The following is an 11,735-nucleotide window of genomic DNA, read 5'->3' as shown; positions in this document are numbered from 1 at the left end:
CTGCTGATTACTTACAACTATGCAAAAAAAATCCAAAACATAATTATCAAATCTTACCTTCAAATGGTTTCAGAATATATCAAAGAAAGTTAAACTAGATTTTAGTCCCACCAAGACCAGTAATATTTTAAACTTTTTTTCAAAATACAATGTCAGGTTTAAATAAGAGTTGCAGTCAGGAAACATTGTGGAATGGGGCAGGATCCTTGGACCAAGATTCAATAGAATGTAACTTACTAAGGGTAAGGAGGATTTCTTGTTTTCCACTATATCCCCAGTGTCCAATAAATATGCTCAATAAATCTTTGTTGAATGAACAAACCAGTAACAACTGCTGACTACTCCCTGAGCTGCCTCTAACTGCCTTTTTCTAACTCTGCCTCTTACTAACCAGCTGTAGGTAAATTACTTAACCTGAGGGTTATTAGTTCCTGAAATCCAAAATGGAGACACTGCATCTCCTTTGCTGGCTTATGAGTATCAAAGGGATGTTCCATGAAAAGTAACTTAATACTTTACAACGGGCGCAGAGATAAGTGCCGTTATCCTCCCTATGGCTCCAGCTAAACCACTGATAAAGGGGAAAATACTGTCCTTCCTTGAAACAGAATTAGCCTCTCCTTTGCCCTATTATTCTGTTTGGATGTGGTGGCATGGCTGTTAGCCAAAATGGATGCTGTTCCTGTTGTTATAACATTTTATTTAATCTCCACTGGGAAACTGTGCTCCTCTAGAGAAAATAATGGTAATACAAGGAAGGTCGTTTCATGGTGTACCATAAGGAACATGATGCTGGGGTCAAGGGGCTTAGGGTCTCATCAGTTCTGCCCTTAAGTATTTGAGAAAGTGTACTTGCTTTCATTTCTTCATTTATACAATGATAGGGAAGGAAAGGCAGATGACAGAGCACCTAAGATCTGTCTCAGCTGACAGTTTGATGATTTCCCAGACACCAGATATTCAAATACCCCAGAACAAATCCAGTTCTATTATCCATTAGCATATAATGAGAGATTTTTTTAAGGATGATAAAAACAGTTCCACAGGCTAAGTCATAATGGCTGGAGAAACAATGATGCTACAAGAAGGATGGATGTTCCCCTCTAAAGAACTGCCTCAGGCACTGTCTGCCTGCCACTTTCAATAAGTCACTTAATATTATTGGGACTCAGTTTTTTGAACTGTAAAAGAGGAACAATAATACTGCATAGGGCCACTAGGAGAAAATACCCAATAAAATGATCAGAAAGTATTGCTGTTTTGCTCTATTTACAATAGCCAGGACATGGAAGCAACCTAAGTGTCCATTGACAGATGAATGGATAAAGAAGATGTGGCACATATATACAATGGAATATTACTCAGCCATAAAAAGAAACGAAATTGAGTTATTTGTAGTGAGGTGGGTGGACCTAGAGTCTGTCATACAGAGTGAAGTAAGTCAGAAAGAGAAAAACAAATACCGTATGCTAACACATATATATGGAATCTAAAAAAAAAAAAAAAAAAGGTTCTGAAGATCCTAGGGGCAGGACAGGAATAAAGACGAAGACATAGAGAATGGATTTGAGGACATGAGAAGGGGGAAGGGTAAGCTGGGACGAAGTGAAAGAGTGGCATGGACTTATATATACTACCAAATGTAAAACTGATAGCTAGTGGGAAGCAGCCGCATAGCACAGGGAGATCAGCTCGGTGCTTTGTGACCACCTAGAAGGGTGGGATAGGGAGGGTGGGAGGGAGATGCAAGAGGGAGGAGATATGGGGATATATGTATACATATAGCTGATTCACTGTGTTATAAAGCAGAAACTAACACACCACTGTAAGGCAATTATACTCCAATAAAGATAATAAATAAATAAAGTATTGCTATTTTAAGGTAAAATGCTATTTAAATACTTTAATGCCCCCCAAAAGGGGCTGGTGGATTTTAGGAGACAACCACTATTTTTAAATAGATGTTTTACCATCACAGTAAAATAACATAATGCTTATAGATACTGTGATATTTCCAAGAGTCCAAATTGTTTTTTCTCTTTGGGTTCAGGAAATCCAATGAAAGGGGTCACTAAAAACTTAAATCCCACATTTCAAGATCACAATCTTTCTGAAACAATAGATCATTTTAAATGTTCATCCACCTCTCCTCCCAAGATATTTTGGTTTTGTTGTTGATGTTTGTTGGTTGGTTAATCAGAGTCAAGCTGTTGGAACTGGTGCTGAAATTAAAAGGCCAGTGCTAACAATGCTGGCAGGCACTTATTCTATTGACAGTCCATGCCTGCTTACAGTGGGGGGAAGGGGGGTGTCCAAGAAGATCAACTAAGCTAGAAGGTATTCTGCCTTCTCAGCTCCAGGATTTTTTGTAATTGTGTCAGCTCCAGAATTCATGGTTTTTATTATTTTATTGTGGTATTAGCTCCAGGATTCTTAAATTCCTCCAGCAAGCCTAAGGAACCTTGTGATTGCTACGTTTAAGATTCTCTTGCCTTTCTCTCCACTCAAAAACAGAATAAGGTAAATGTTACATGCAGTTTCACCTCTAACTTAAAGAACACTGCCTCTTCACTAAAACATGGAATTGTCATTGATATTTCTGAGAAAGTTTATGTCACTGGCAATGGGATCCCCAAATAGCAAGACTCTTCATCTCCCTCAACAGGCCAAAAACAAAGCAATCACAGCAAATTAACTCTTAGATGGTGATTTTACTTAAGCCACGAACAGCTCCAGCTTTTTCATGGCAGAAGGGTTCATTGTGGCTGTTCATGTAGTAATTATCATCCCCTTCCCTCCCCAGGTAATGGCTGTGACCTTGTTCTAAAAGCCACCTTAGTTTGAGTAAGGAAGGCCTTGAAAGGAAAGGTGATTGACCCAAAATTCTTCAAGTCACACGATAAATGATCATTTTTTTAAGTACTTGAATAATACATGACGATTTGCTATCCTAGTTGCTAAGTTTTTTATTATAAGATAAACTTAAATCACTTTTTAAATTAAAGAGTATTTCCTAGTAGCATAAGTCACTTTCATGCCCTTCCCCTGAATCCCTAACTAAATCCCAATAGAAGCACATAGTTTTAACACAAGCTCCTTAAGGCTCCGTAATGGTGATATTTACACATTTTTAAAGCCCATTTCCTGAGTTGGCTCTTCACCTCCTCCTAATAGAATGTCATCTGTCTCTGGAACGAGAGTGGTCCAGGAGCCTGTAAAGAGCATCTCTAGGCTTGTCCTCTTTCATTTTAGCCCTTTGATGAACGGGTGTGCATTGCACCTTCCAACTGCTGGGTTCCTGTTTGCTCTGTAAGCGCTTTCGCCAGGAAGCTTTGCTGTGGGTACTAAAGGCTTTTGAAGTGTTTCCATTCCATCTCTGCTCCTAGGACTCTCGCCTCCCACCGCTTCAGGCCGTCTTAATGCCGCTGGGAAAGAGAGGATCTGGGAGCACTATCTTATTGAATAATAGATACATTTACAGGTTTGGTGAGTTTGGGAATGTATAGGGGAGCAAGAATTATAGACATAAAACACTGCTGTGGTTTGGAAGAGAGGATCGACGACAGGTTTGTACCTGTGACCACTTGGCCAGCTCTGCACTTGTGCCCCTCCACTTTCCACCTGAGTCCAGGAAACTCTGCCCCTCAGGAGACTTCACTTAACCTCGAAGGGTTGGGTGGCTGAGGAGGTGGAATCGGGCAGCCTGCAGCCCGTCCCTACATTCGTACTTTTCAGCTTAGATGGAAGGTGGAAGCAGCCGCATCCTCCCATCCCTCGGGGGCCGGGACTCGGAGTTGCGGGTCTCTACTGGGGCTCTCTCCCGGGGCTCTCTCCCGGTAGAGGCGGCGCCGTGGGGAACGGCCAGAGAACCCAGATAGCCTAAGTGGAGGGGCGGGCAGTACCGATGGGGGAACGCGCTGCCGTTCCTAATGAGACCAGCTTCCCATCACTTTTCCCAGTACTTTGCTCATCAACTGTCACACTCCCTGCAGATGAGACCGAGAAGGTGCGAGAAAGGCCCAAAAAGCGACCCCAGGAGAGCTCTCCTCTTGGGATGGGGGCCCATCAGACCCCGCCCTGCCCTGCCCACCTCTCCTAGCCCCCGGGAGGCAGCCCCCAGCGCCCGCGCCGCGGCTCCCATCAGAGCCCCGGGGTTCTGCTGCATCTGCTGGCGCCGAGCGGCGGGAGGCGTCTGCAATAAAGGCACAGATAAAAAGCAGGGGTAACAAATCCGAATGCATCTCTTACCATTGGACCGCCGGACAATATTCTCCAGAAACGTGTTTTGCGGGGCCACCAGTCCCTTCCTGCCACCGGCCATGGTCATCCTCCCGGCAGCTCGGGGTCTGGGGGCGTCCCGGCGCAGCTTCTCAGGACAGCAGCAAGCTGGGCGCGGGGCCCGCGAGCGATCCCGGCTCGAAGCGCCCCATGCGCCCCACGGGGACCCGGCCGGGCAGGGGCGGCGGCTCCCACCGGCTGCCGCCCTAGCGCCCTCTTCGCGCCTCCCTCCCCGCGGCCCGCCTCGCACTGCACTCGCGCGGGGCTCGCCTAGCTGCAGCCGCCTCCGGGTGGGCGGAGGGAGCCGCCGCGCCTGGGCCCGCAGCGCCCCCTACCGGGCGTGTGCCCCCCGACGGCCTGCTGGAGACCTAGCGGGGCGCTCCCGCAGCGGCTGGGAAGCCGAACGCGGCGGAGGGCCAAGGCTGGGCGGGCAGCGCCACCCTCTGGACACGGACCGGAAACGTGTTCAGAACGCGTCTTGGGCTGGATGGAGAGGAGGCTAGAGGAACAGCTGTCTTAGTGGGTTAATTCCCAACAATGTCGCACGGAGTCGAGGGGGAGCATGATGCTGTACCTCTCCTCGTTTGCTCCGTTTCAGGCAGGAGCCCTTGGAACCTCTGAGGCTCTTAGAACACCTTCCTGCTGGCCCCTAGGATATCTTAGCCTCAGTTGTGAAAGTTGCCCCACCTGGTTTCTGAAGCCAGTGTTTGACCACTAATTAATGAGGCACCGTAAGCGGTCAGACTTGCAGAGTGACTGGGTGAGCTCCAGAAGAGCTGTCTTGGTTTGTTTTTAAAGATAACCAAAGGCAAAAATGCAGGCTCCAGACGTTTGACAAGTTTGCTTGCTGACTGACTTGATTTCCACTCTTATCCAGAGAATATTTTACTAAAAGACCGAGAAGATACATGTATATATACAGAAAGTTTTTTTTGTTTTTTTTTTTTTAGCTGAAGCACAACCTGTTATGATCAGTGTGTGACGTTAGGACACAGGAACAGTGTGTCTGACAAACATATAAACAGGGGGGCTTCTCTCTGAGGGCAAATGCTGGGGGGCGGGCGGGCATGGGGGGACAGCTTCCCCGGACATTTGACATCAATTAAAAAGCGTAGCCTTGGTCCGGAGCCTGTGCTCCGCAACGGGAGAGGCCACAGCAGTGAGAGGCCCGCGTACCACGAAAAAAAAAAAAAAGCGCAGCCTTGGCTTGATGGATGGGCCACGCTGCTGAGGGTGATGTGCTGGTCTTCACATCTGCCTCCTGTTATAAGAATCACATCAACCCAAGGTTTCTGGGCAGGAGCTCAGACAAGTTTGTTCACCAGTTTTGGGAGATTTCTACCTGCACATAGGCTTTATCTGTCTTTTCATTATGTGTCCCCAGAGGGTGTGTGATCAGAGACTAAAGAAATGCCCCACAAAAAGAATGAGTTGATAGTATTCTAGTTAGTTCCAGGCTGGGGCAACCAACAGTCTACATAAGAATGTAAGAGGAAAAAAACTGCAACCTCAGTTGTCTGGGTTAACCATCCTGACGCATCCTAATGTATTGCAGATACCATCTCAAGTTTATTCATCTCCAAAACAGAGGAACTAATTCTTGCCCAGCAATCTCTCATAGCTGCTGTGAAGATCAAACGTAATTATGTAGGGGACAACACTCTAAAATGTGAAGTGCTACACCAAGGTCAGACGTCATCATTAGAGTGACTAAATAAATTGGGCCATTACAGACATCACCCTGTGTCTCATCTTGTGGAGACACAAAATAAACAAATGACGGCTGTTTGCAGAGTTAGGAAGGCTTGCGTGGGCTTTGAAATCAGTAATGATACACTTCTTCCATAAGATAACTTTCTACCCGGCACAGCTGTCACCACCTCAAAGCTGTGATTTCTTAAACCCTAGCTCCGTCTAGTGGTTCTTTGTTCTATTACAAATGAGATAACAGTGTCGATGAGACCTTTGAAATGTATTGATGCTGAGTTGGTTCAGTGGTGTCTGCCCACTTCATTTGAATACATTCATTTGAATAAGGTTCTTAAGGTTATGTTATCTACTGCACAAACATGCCCAAGGGAAGACTTTTCATGACGATATTAAAAACCTATCAAGCCACTTCATAATCCTGCTTGTGAAACGAAGATAAAGAAAAGAATGGAGGGGAGCTATCAGAGAGAATTAATAAAATTTCTCAGATTTTAATGAGCTCTCATGTTTCAGGGCTCGAGTATAAAGGAAACAGTTTATAGTCATTTGAGGTGAGAGATGTTAAAGCCTTGGTATGCTACCTGATAAGAAAAAGAAACAAGGAGATATCTTCCATTTTAATTTCAGATGTGCTCCTCCAGTGGCTCTCTGTGTGCTCTGTGTGTGTGTGTGTGTGTGTGTGTGTGTGTGTGTATTGGCACCATTCTGAATGCAATAATTTTTAGTGGCACACTCAAAGAGATTAAAAGACTTAAAAAAAAAAGACTTAACACTTAAAAAGTCAGCAATCTTTAACCACCATCACTATTCAGTGTAAGGATATTTCACAGCATTTACAAAAGCACATCCTCTGTTCCCCCATTCCCTTGGCTTACCCTCAACACTGTCTGACTGTGGAAATAAAGCTGTGTTCTGCCCTGTCCAGGTTCTCTTTGATATTTGTAGGCCTAGGTTGCACGTGTTCAGTAAACACAACATCTTTTTTTTTAACTTTTTATTTTAAATTGGAGTATAGCCGATTAACATTGTTGTGATAGTTACAGATGCATAGCAAAGCGACTCAGCCATATATATACATGTATCCATTTTCCCCCAGACTCCCCTCCCATCCAGGCTGCCACATAACATTGAGCAGAGTTCCCTGTGCTATACAGTAGCTCCTTGTTGGGTAAATATACCATCTTTGTTGGGGCTGGCTTGACAGTACCATATACTAGGCTTCTTACCTCTTACTTCCAACATTCTGGTCCCTACTCTGTATTCAATTCCAGGAGCTGCTTGGCTTAAAAGTTCTGTCTGAGATCTAGCACTATAATGTAGGAAACTCAGCTAGAACAAACTTTAATCTTACAAATTGGGCAAAATTGGTAACACCTTTGTAATAGATTCACAGTACACCACTGTGCCTTGGCAAAGAGCCTCTGTATTTTCACATAACAGGCAAAGCCACTTTTCATTCAAAGGGACAACTTTAAATACCTGGGGTCAGAGTTCCAACTAAACTGCCTCCGTCCCTCCCTGCAGAAATTGGGTTCTATCTGTCTAGAACTTCTACCAAGGGCAATACAGAGTATGAAATGAAAAATTCTAAAATTTTACACCAATGTCTGTAGCCAGTGTCTCAGTGGTCCTCCTCTCCTATACCCTCAGTATTGCGGTTACCCCTTGATTATAACACATGGTTATGTCTGTATCATACAATAGATGGCAAGCTCCCTGAAACACAGATGAACTTTATCAATCTTTGTTCTCATAAATATAATTAAGACATGGTGTAATTTGTGACTTCACAAAATGAGTTCATAATGATGAAGGTATAACGCTACAGAGAAAGCATGGAGATAGAGCTCTACAGACTGGCAGGGAAGAGTCCAGGAGAGGACAAAAAAATCTCCAAGCGCAACAACAAAATTTATCAAATGAAGAGGAAGGCAATGTTACACACCACAGGGGGAAGATGGCATCATACAAAGACAGGAATTACATTTTTTTTTCTTTTATTAAGACCATGAGATATAGGTGACATATTTCAGAAAGCCAAGAACCCCTCAGATATAGGAGAGCTGCCTATGAGTCCTGGAAGTCCTGGGAGCCAGAATGGGCAAGCAGCAGTGCTTCCTCATCAGAAAACTAGTAGCATTATTAGGAGAAACTGAACTTAGAGATGATTTCACCTACCCAGCCACCATGAGTGAAATATCTAAAAGGGGGGGGAATATGCAGTATGGGAAATTTCAGCATCTATAACCCAATGACTGACTTATTATTTATTATATGTAATTTCTGTTCACAAAATGTATTTTCTAATAGACATATAGGAAGTGTTGGGCAGGCCATATCCATTGGAAAGATCTATTCTGTATTATAGATTCCCCACCCTGTTCCCACCAAGTGCTGGGAAAAAGATGAGAATCTGCCTCAATAAGAATCATAGTTCATGAATGTAATTGACTGCAGGGAAACTATGCACTAATGTGTGTGTGACACTCAACTGCGGCTAACCTAATAGGCATTTTTAAATGTTTGTCAAACTGGGTTATATCCTTCTAAATGCCCAGAGCTATTATCCTTCTTTCTCATTTCCTCTTATCAAAAGAGAACAGGATCTTTTACCTCATCCTTCTCATGAAAAATAATGAAAAGCCATTTACAACAGTCTCATTTTATTATAAGAGACATCTGCTTGGAGTCTAGCGTACAACAGACACTGGACTAGGTTCTAAGGAAGAAAAGATGGGTATGAGTGGCACCTGCCCTCACAAAGCTCAGTAAACACTTAGTGAGCTCTTAGCTTCTTTATGATTTCTCTACTTTCAGCTACTTTCCTCTCTCAGTTGTGTCCTCCAAATCTTGCTGTCCTTGTCCACAAACTACATTTCAGCTTGATCTCTTCACCAAAGACTTTCCCGCTTTCTCTTCACTGAGACTTGGCTCTCCCCTAAGGCCTTCGAGTACCACAGACCCTACTCCTTTGGAAGATATTCATCTGCCATAGCCCATGTACCTAGAAGCCAGAAGTTGAGATGAGAATTCATCCAGTTGCTCACTACCATATCCAAACCACTATTCTACATTCATATAAAATTTCTCCTTTGAAGTTCATGATTAATAAAAATAACTCTATTCCTCTTCACTTCTTTAAATAGATTTAAGGAAAATTGTATTCCATTTTGAAAAGGTTGAGGTGCCTGAGAGACATTGCAGAGAAATATCAAGTAGGCAGTTGGATGCACAGGTGCAGAGCCCAAGAGAAACATCTGGATGGAGCCAGAGATTGAAAATCACCAGGTTATAGCCTTCAAAAGAGAGTGAAAAGGAACAATCTGGAAGTGGGGAGAATTGGGAGAAGCCATTTCATAGAAGGTCAGAGGGCGACGATCTTTAAATGGGAAGCTTAAAGAACACAATCATATGCTGTGTGCTATAACAACTGGAAAATGTCCACCAAATAGAATGGTTAGTTGGCCATTTGAGACCTTAGTAGAAACATTTTCAATGGAATAGTGGGGACAAAGCCACATTACAATGGGTTTAAAGAATAATTAGAAAGTTACAATCCAGACAGGGACTGAGCTAGTAAGTATTGCCTTTCTACCCCAAACATAGAAATGCCAAATAAATTGTTTTCAAGCTCATCTTTAATATATAGACAGATCAAAAGCAAATAGGGGGAAATTTCAGAGGTCAAAAATAGGAAGGAATCCATAGCAGTTGGTGGGAATACAGGGGGAAGAGCAGGGGAGTGTAACCCCCAAAGAAATGCTCCTTAGCATCTGCAGTTTTAGTATTTGTGTGATGATGTCAGCTGAGGACACAGGCCCCATTCATGGTGGGGAAACTGGAACTGAATCCCTGATGGACTCAGGAACCTGGAAAAATAGAACCTACCAGCCCAAGCTCTCAGCTGGTCTAGAACATGGGTGGAAACAGTTAACCTTCACAAATCAGAAACCCTTGACCAAGTTTTCCACATATGTGGGATAGAATTGTCCCAGCTACCCTCACAGTGTGGGAATTTTGTGCCAAGAAATTTATACAGAAATGTCACATGACTCTGTCAGAAACCAGTAAGAAACTGCCCTGATAGGAAAAACTTATACCAACCAGTACACTTTAAGGTCCAACTGATAAAAATAACCCCCAATAGTAAGCATACAGACATAATTACAAATTATACCAAAAATAATTCTACATCGTAAATGAGGACAAATTAAAAATTGGAGAAAACAACAACTGAGGAACAATGCAGACTGGAGCAAGTTGAAAGAGACTTTAAGATGCATATTTTTAAATATTCAGAGAATAAGAAAGAAATGTAATCCTTAAGGTGAAAACAAGACACTATGACAAAAAATAAAAAACAGGCAGAGTTTGAAAAAAATAAAATTTGAAATATTCACAGAAATTAAAAAATCCCCTGGGTATTTTAAACAGTAGTCTAGATCCAACTAATTGAAAAGGAAATTACACAGAACGTAGCCTAGAGAAATAAATAGATGGGAAATGTAAATGATAAGTGGATGGAGTGAAAGGCTCAAACATATGTCTGAAAAGAACTCCCTAAAGAATAAAAACATAGATAGGGAAGAAGCAACATTCAAAGGGATAATGAGAATAAATTTTCCAGAATTAAAGAAATCAAATATCTCACAATTAAAGAAATTCTCAAATTGAAAAGGCAAGATATATGAAAACAAACAACGAATTGGATTTGTTCAAGAAGGCGGAGTAGAAGGACGTGCTCTCACTCCCTCTTGCGAGAGCACCAGAATCACAAGTAACTGCTGAACAATCATCAACAGGAAGACACTGGAACTCACCAAAAAAGATACCCCACATCCAAAGACAAAGGAGAAGGTGCAATGAGATGGTAGGAGGGGCACAATCACAATAAAATCAAATCCCATAACTGCTGGGTGTGTGACTCACAAACTAGAGAACACTTATACCACAGAAATCCACCCACTGGAGTGAAGGTTCTGAGCCCCACGTCAGGCTTCCCAAACTGGGGGTCTGGCAACGGGAGGAGGAATTCCTACAGAATCAGACTTTGAAGCCTAGTGGGATTTGATTGCAGGACTTCGACAGGACTGGGGGAAACAAAGACTCCACTCTTGGAGGGCACACAAAGTAGCGTGCACATGGGGACCCAGGGGAAGGAGCAGTGACCCCATAGGAGACTGAACCAGACCTACCTGCTAGTATTGGAGGGTCTCTTGCAGAGGCAGGGAGTGGCTCTGTCTCACCGTGAGGACAAGGACACTGACAGCAGAAGTTCTGGGAAGTACTCCTTGGCATGAGCCCTCCGAGAGTCTACCATTAGCCCCACCAAAGAGCCCGGGTAGGCTTCAGTGTTCGGTCGCCTCTGGCCAAACAAACAAAAGGGAGGGAACCCAGCCCCACCCATCTGCAGTCAAGCGAATTAAAGTTTTACTGAGCTCTTCCCACCAGAGCAACAGCCAGCTCTACCCATCACCAGTCCCTCCCATCAGGAAACTTGCACAAGCCTCTTAGATAGCCTCATCCACCAGAGAGCAGACAGCATAAGCAAGAAGAACTACAATCCTGCAGCCTGTGGAACAAAAACCACATTCACAAAAAGACAGACAAGATGAAAAGGCAGAGAGCTATGTACCAGATGAAGGAACAAGATAAAACCTCAGAAAAACAACTAAATGAAGTGGAGATACACAACCTTCCAGAAAAAGAATTCAGAATAATGATAGTGAAGATGATCCAGGACCTCG

The 11,735-nt window shown here is 43.5% G+C and overlaps 1 protein-coding gene across 2 annotated transcripts in view; it reads right to left on the bottom strand.

Moving 5' to 3' along the window:
- The window catches only part of KCNH1 (potassium voltage-gated channel subfamily H member 1), a 421,221-nt gene extending 416,705 nt beyond the window's left edge, over window positions 1–4,516 (bottom strand). For both annotated transcript variants that reach the window (XM_007451327.1, XM_007451328.1), the window contains exon 1: window positions 4,249–4,516. In XM_007451327.1, the coding sequence (XP_007451389.1) occupies window positions 4,249–4,327 (79 nt within the window). In that variant the 5' untranslated portion in view covers window positions 4,328–4,516. The remainder of the gene's footprint in view (window positions 1–4,248) is intronic.
- Between the last annotated feature and the right edge of the window lie 7,219 nt (window positions 4,517–11,735).

This window comes from Lipotes vexillifer, unplaced genomic scaffold, assembly GCF_000442215.2.
Source record: "Lipotes vexillifer unplaced genomic scaffold, Lipotes_vexillifer_v1.1 scaffold570, whole genome shotgun sequence".
NCBI lineage: Eukaryota > Metazoa > Chordata > Mammalia > Artiodactyla > Lipotidae > Lipotes > Lipotes vexillifer.
This window is presented reverse-complemented; position numbering and strand designations above follow the sequence as displayed.